Source organism: Pygoscelis adeliae, unplaced genomic scaffold, assembly GCF_000699105.1.
Source record: "Pygoscelis adeliae isolate BGI_AS28 unplaced genomic scaffold, ASM69910v1 Scaffold27, whole genome shotgun sequence".
Classification (NCBI taxonomy): Eukaryota; Metazoa; Chordata; class Aves; order Sphenisciformes; family Spheniscidae; genus Pygoscelis; species Pygoscelis adeliae.
In genome coordinates this window covers 8,568,965-8,575,951 of record NW_008825410.1, presented here as the reverse complement: position 1 = coordinate 8,575,951, position 6,987 = coordinate 8,568,965, and the positions used below count along the sequence as shown (strand labels likewise).

At 36.7% G+C, this 6,987-nt stretch overlaps 1 protein-coding gene across 2 annotated transcripts in view; it reads left to right on the top strand.

Annotated features, from left to right (window-relative positions):
* Window positions 1–6,987, top strand: part of PIP4K2A (phosphatidylinositol-5-phosphate 4-kinase, type II, alpha) — a 50,819-nt gene that overhangs the window by 17,313 nt on the left and 26,519 nt on the right. For both annotated transcript variants that reach the window (XM_009330565.1, XM_009330564.1), the window contains exon 3: window positions 1,511–1,663. In XM_009330565.1, coding sequence (XP_009328840.1) covers window positions 1,511–1,663 — 153 coding nt within the window. The remainder of the gene's footprint in view (window positions 1–1,510; window positions 1,664–6,987) is intronic.

Genomic DNA, 6,987 nt, shown 5'->3' with positions numbered 1-6,987 from the left:
ATGTCCCGCTCCGGCTGAAGTCCATAGAGCTTGTGATCAGATTTATCAATTGTAAAACTTCCCAGTAAGACATAGCTCCTATAAAAATAAAATTTTGTGGGTTTGGTACCTGGTTGTAGCAGACTGAGCCTATTTGTAATTACTTTGTGAAAGCATCATTGTTATTCCAGTGTAAATCTGTTTTGTGACTTAGTTCATGGTGTCTTATCAAACCACACAAACATGTCATTTTCTGTAGCTGCTGGAGCTGAACTTTTGCTTTTTAGGAATCTGCAACATTTACATCTATATATAAAATTTTATTAAAACTTTCTGTGAAAATGGCTTTTCTTCTAGCAGGGAGAAGGTTAACGCTGTGTGTGTGCGGAAGGGGGGGAAGTATATTTCAATTTAGCAACAGCTGTTTGTGCAGTATGGTACAATGAGGAACGATAGCAGGAGCTGGGGTTTTCTGCTACCAGTGGGGATATACCAAATGGGTACTGCAAGTTTATTTCATAAACATAGAAGTGTTCCAGCAGTCTGTAATTAACTCATTTAACCTTTTCAGAGCATGGTCCCTTTTTATGGAAGTACACATGGAGTGCAAGAACATCATTGTGTTTTCTCATGGCTATGCTACTGCTGTTACTACTTATTTAAAAAAAAAATAATAATGGTGTAATTCAAGTACGTAACAATTGGCATAAGCTCTTACTGGTAAAGAAAGGTGTTTCCAGCCAAAAGCAAGTTGTTATACTTTGTCTAATTTATTTTTACCGTTTTTAAATATAAAGAAATCTAATCTGAACACTTCTTATTTTCTGAAAAAAGCAGAAGGCTTCTTTTGCTATTGTTGAAGCACAAGTAGTCTCAAGCTTCAGTCTAAAAATGGTAACTAATCTCTAGGAGTTTTTCTTCTAACTACTATACAGTCATCAACTAATCTTCCCCTCTTGAGTCTGTAGGAAGGTAGGTCTATTTTACAAAAGGAGGTACTGTACAATACTATTACTTGCTTAACACTAGGTATGAAATCATTGGAATAGCTCTGGTACTAGAACTCAGAAATCTAGCTATGATCTTGTTTGTATACCAGATCACACTGGCTCAAGAGCAAATCCTGCTCAGTTTTAGAGTGATACTGTTACTACGGATGAATCCTCTATTTATAGTTATTGTGGTGTAATACAGTGCTCCTTTTGAATTTTTAATTACTGTAGGTTTTCTTCCCAAAAGCTGATAATGTATACATAACAAAGTGCAATAAATTCCCATTCAGCATTGAGAATTACTTTTGAACCACTGATGGGCAATACCTTCCCCCAAACAGTCTTTTGTTCTTAGAATATTTTTGAAGTGATTTGTCAAGACAATGCAGTCTGTGGTTACGTGCTTTGCAGAATTCAGCTCAGTGCAGATGTATTGAAAAAGATTAAAAAATAAATGTAAATGGTTTATATTTGTTCTAATTAGAAGTTGCATATTTTTGTCTGACTTGACGCTTTTTTTGTTTTAAATCTATTGACAGAATTCATTGACAAGGAGTGCACCCCTTGCCAATGATTCCCAAGCACGCAGTGGTGCCCGCTTTCATACATCTTACGACAAAAGATATATCATCAAAACTATAACAAGTGAAGATGTAGCAGAAATGCACAACATACTGAAGAAATACCATCAGGTAATATACTAATTATTATCAGGGTATAGGATCTCTTCTTAAATATTATTATGTCAATATTTTTTAAAGTGGTAAAAGTTTTAAATGAATAATTATGGAAGAAGAGTCACTTCAGACTTCTTCCCTTTTGCATGAGCAATTTGTTGTATGTCTGCAATTCACAAGGCTGCACTTTTCTAAATATTTAAGCTAGCTTTAAGTAAAATGATATGTCTACATGATACAGAGATACTAACTTGGAGGCCATAAGCTCCTTCACCTTACTAGGAAGATGCTCGCTCTTTCAGCTAGTGGACTCCCAGGCTTGAAGCTACTTTATTCTGGGCTAGCTTGGTGATGCCTGCGTATGTGTGTATGAATGGTGCAGGTGACGTCTTTCTTCCTGCTCTGATCACTGAATGTTTTATGTGTTTCACTAACAACAGATTTCAAAAAATTAAAGAGTTGTATTGTATGAGAAATAAAAAATTGGGTATAATTAATGTAAAATTTCTGCTAATAAAGAAACAGGTTTTGCCATGTGAATTTCTAGGAACAACATTACAGTCAAAAGTGAGCAGTGGAGATACCTCAAATCAGCCTTGATAGCTGTCATACTGTGCCAGTGTATAATGTGTGTGAACGGCACAGGGGGGAGCAGAACTTGGGAAATACAAAAAGCCTTAATAAAATCAGTGCTAATTTTCTTAGCCCCAGATCTGTTTGAATAAGCTCTAAAGCTGCACGTATCACAAAAATCTCTAAAAATCATCTAAACTATGATACCCAAAAGAAGTGGGTGTGGGGGGTGGGGTGTTATCCTTCTTTCCATCTTCCTGCTCACTTCCATAGGTTGGGATTTCAGGTAAAGACTTCAGGACATTCAGGGCTGGGGGTTTTTTTGTTGTTCTTTTCAGTGGCTTATTTTTTGTCTTGCAATGTTTACTAATTTTCTAACAGTTTCAACCAATGTATAATAGGAATCTCAAACTCCAGTTTGAAAGCAGCACTGGTTGAATATAAAGTACTTGGGCTTGACTCCTTTTTTTTTTTTCTTTCTTTTTTTTTTTTTTAATACTGTTACTTTTGTAAAACCAATTTTAAAGCCATCTTTTGAGGTAGAAGGAAGGCAAAAGCATGATTTTGGGGTGCTTGGGATTGAAGGTATTGCCAGCCATCTTTGTGGTGCTGCTTGGCTGTCTCACTCTCTGCCCTTCCTCTGTTGAAGGGAGATCTCTGAATGCCATCCAAGTCCAGAGTAGCTTGGGAAGCCTTCAGTGAGTTAGACATGAACTCTCTTCTCTATCTGCATGTTGTTCTTCTGTTTAAATAAAATGTAGGACCACCGTGTCTTTGTTTTAACATAGGTAAATACTGTCACTATCAGAAATGTTCATAAAACCATCTTTTAATTACAATTTTACCAAAGGGAAATTTTAAACTATTATCTAATTGTAATTTTAGGGTTATTATTTATTAGAGTTTTCAAACTTACAATTTTAGCTTTGATTTGAAAGGATTTTGATCTGTGAAGCAATGCAGCAGAATTAAAGTCTTAGTCCGTTTCTATTTGGCATTAGAAGCTAGTATTAATGACGCAGATTTTGAGACTTAATCCAGCTGAAAAGTCATACTGCTTTTCAAAACAGTCACCTCCTTTCAAGACTGTCAATGAAGACAGTGCTAACATGAATGAGCTTAATCATTTGGAATCTTTTTTCATTAATGCTTTCAAACATCAGGGTTCATAATAGGCTAGGTTACAAGGAATAATGATCTGAAAGTTATCTGTACCAGGCATCTAATTTCACTTTATACTGGAAAAACATCCATATAAGAAGGTTCTCATTGGTGCCTCCAAAAGATTCATAAAGATATCACTTGTACTTCTTTTTGTCTCAGAACTTGAGAGCACTTTACAAAGTGTAAATGCAGAGGAACTCAAGTGCAGAGACAGTTTAATAATTGGAAATTTTAATGAAATAAATTAATTTCAGTATCTTCAGCAATGTACTGAACAAAATCCTTTGAATTTACTAAAGAAAATCTAAATTAAATCCCACTAACTCTGGTGACAGCTGATACCATGTCCTGTGTGTTGCTCCTGGAAATTGAATGCTTAGAATCCTTAGGTACAGCAGCTTGTCCTCCCACTTCTATAGATGTTTTTCAGACAAGTGAAGCTTATCTTAGCCTGCTTGACAAAGTCTAGAGAACCCATTGTCCTGGTGGAAAGGTTTTAATTATTCCCTTGACCAAGTCATCCCACACAGACTGGCCTTAGACTACGTTTCTACTTGCAAACAATGCAATGCCAGATAACATCCACTGGCACTTGAGCTCAGTAATGGTCCCTACTGTGGTTTTGCTTAGGGCCAGCTAGCTGTCTCCCAAATAATTCTGGGCAAGGTTCAAGGTATTAACTCAGGCCAGTTACTATTCCTACTTAGGAATTCGAATATGAGCATCCTGTTTTAGAGGAGAACTTAAAAATTTGGATGTGAGTTATTCCATTACAACTAGAACTGATGCCAGAGGACAGTCCAAGACCTAATTCACTGGTATGGATGTAACTTCATGGTTCTGTCGGATGGCTTAGTTGCAGTAGTACAAGGCTTTTCAGATACTTACTGGTACTCCTGTGGAAATCTTTGTCAATAAAACAAGATCTCTTGGGTTCAGTTTTATTTTGGCATACTCTCGCCTGCCAATAGAAGTAATGTCAAGTTCCGTGTACTGATTTACATACTTATCTTACTGCCCAGTATCTTCCTTAACTGTAATTGTTGCTACAGTTAAAGAAGCTAATTGTAATTACACACGAAAGTACCAAATATGGGATTTTTAGAGGAAAAGTCTGCTTGTTAGCTTTTCTCCAGTTTCAGTTCACTGATTGCCAGCAGCACTCACCACATATGTGAAAATTTCTGGCCCAGCTAAGTGTGCTTCACAGCCCAGGTGTGATTGTGTTTGGGACTAGTTTGTGGCTTCTTAGTGGCATGCCCTTACGTCATACCCTGTGTCAGACTGCTCCTAGAGCAGAGCTGTATTTGAAAGGTTCAGCCTTCCAAGGAAGGGAGTGTGCAGACATGTTCAGACCCAGTTATGTAGTGCAGGGATCATCCTGGGAGGAATAACCTCCGTAAATAAAAGGTTAGAAAGAGACATGTAGACTGCCACTAGAAAGTAGAAATAAAGGTTATTTTATCGGAAACTGGAGATCATGGAGATGTATAGTCCACAAACCCATCCAGTTCTTTCCGTCCTTCCTCTCTCCGTCTGTCTGAAGGTGCAATAGCCCTTCGGGGTTCTTTGGAGCTGTGAGGAACTGAGGTTCTAGTCACACAGTCTGTATACTTAGGTATTTACAAAAGGAACAGGAATTGTGCATAGCCTATGAACACTTGTAAGTCTATAAATACCAAGTCTAGATTGCCTGGGTTTTAATTAACCAAAGTTATAATGGACATGACTGTAGACCCTAGAGAAATCAGGTTATTTTCAGGAAACAGAACGGCTAGTAACTTGTTAGGAGAGAAAATAAAATAGGTTAGTTTGGCTGAGTTATTAGCTTTCTCCTTTCTGCGTAGAGTTCTATTGCAATACTGTGTGGCATTTTGCAAAAGTAACCAAGTTAGGTGCATCCCAATTTACAGTATTATTACCACTATTTAAAATTTAAAAAAAATCAAGAGTAAAACCAGAAAGATCAAATTACAAGCCTAAGGCTACATACTAGAAATGTGTAAATAACTAAAAATGAACCAGGCTTGAAGGAGCGTCAGGAGAAGTTACTATAGAAACAGCATATAAGTATATATAGCAATTCCAAATTAAAACTGTTGAATTGTAAATAATAGTTCTGACAATTGTAAATTATAGTTGCTGTCCAAAATTATGAGTTACATTCATCCATTTACCCTGTCTGATGTGATGCCTTTTTTTTTTTAGTGGCAGTCAGGCCTACAACCTCAGACAGATGGTGAATGCTTCAGTCTAAACATTGACGCTTTCTGTCAACTCATCAGATGAGTCTGACGCTTTTAGTACTGAGTAGGAACACTAGAGATCATTATTTTCTCTTGCAAAGTTTTAAAAAAAAATACAAAACACTAAGCCCACCACTTCTACACAAATAGGGGGGAATAATGTCTTTCTCCATGCTTAAAAGTTGCAAAGCATCTTGTTATTTATGACTAGATTATAGAGTCCATCATGCATAGACCAGCTTTCTATTTACATTTAAAGACAAAATGGCCTAGAGCATGAACCAGCTAGGTTTCTAAGTGTTACGGTAAAAACAAATATATATGACATGTTAGGTTCTTATGCTGTGAATTTCCATGCTAACCAGTTTTTAACTACTGTAATATTTTCTGATATAGTGTAAAATGCTGCTTTTTAGTCACATTTTAATGATAATTTGCAATTGGTTTGGACTGCTTATATTATCGTTATACCATCAGTTAGTAGAACTCTTCTCACTACTCTTCAGGCGTTGCTTCAACTGAACATCATTTACTTGCCAAATGCACTAGAAGCATCGTTATGCTCAGATGGGTTAGACTTTGAAATATTAGAAAAGTCTTTGCTGTATGGGCTTACCCACTCTCAGACGTAGTTTGACAATTGTGTAAGTTAATCAAGCATGCTAATGTTAAATACTTCAGTAGTATTTGAGGACAAAATCAAATACTCATTTGATATACCTCCAAATCTAGTGCTGTTTTGTCTTAAACCTATGCTCCTGACCCCAAGAGCATGGACCAGAGAATTGAAGTTAAACCTACCGCTCCCTTTGGCATTGTTAAAGGAGAGCTCAGCAAAGTCCTCTGTGATAAGTGCGTTGCCAGGATTTCACCCTGTGTTTAAGGAACAGGTAATACCCTGCTTCCTCCTGAAGGAAAACTTTTCATTTCAGCATGTATTCAAGCTATGTTTGTATGTTTCTTTTGGATGTATTTTCCTGTGCGAAAAATTTATTAATGAACGTAAAATACAGAATATACTAACGCAGATATTAGTATATATGTGGATATATTATAAGCTACAAATATGATTTTCAAGGGCAGAAATCAGTGACAGTTGAGTAAAATTCTATAGGCAGATGTTCTAGTTTCTGAAACATCTGAATCAAGACACCCTGTCCTTCCTAGTGAGCTAAACTTGCTCTAAAGATTAAATTGGTGTAAATTGATGTAAAAGTGGAATCCTGTGCTCTGAAAATAGATGACAGGCAGGATGGAAATTTTTAAAAATAAAATGAAACGAACTTGAGTGTATCAGAAAAAAAAAACACCTTTTGCACACCTTCCCCCCCCCCCCCCCCCCCCCCCGCCCTCACA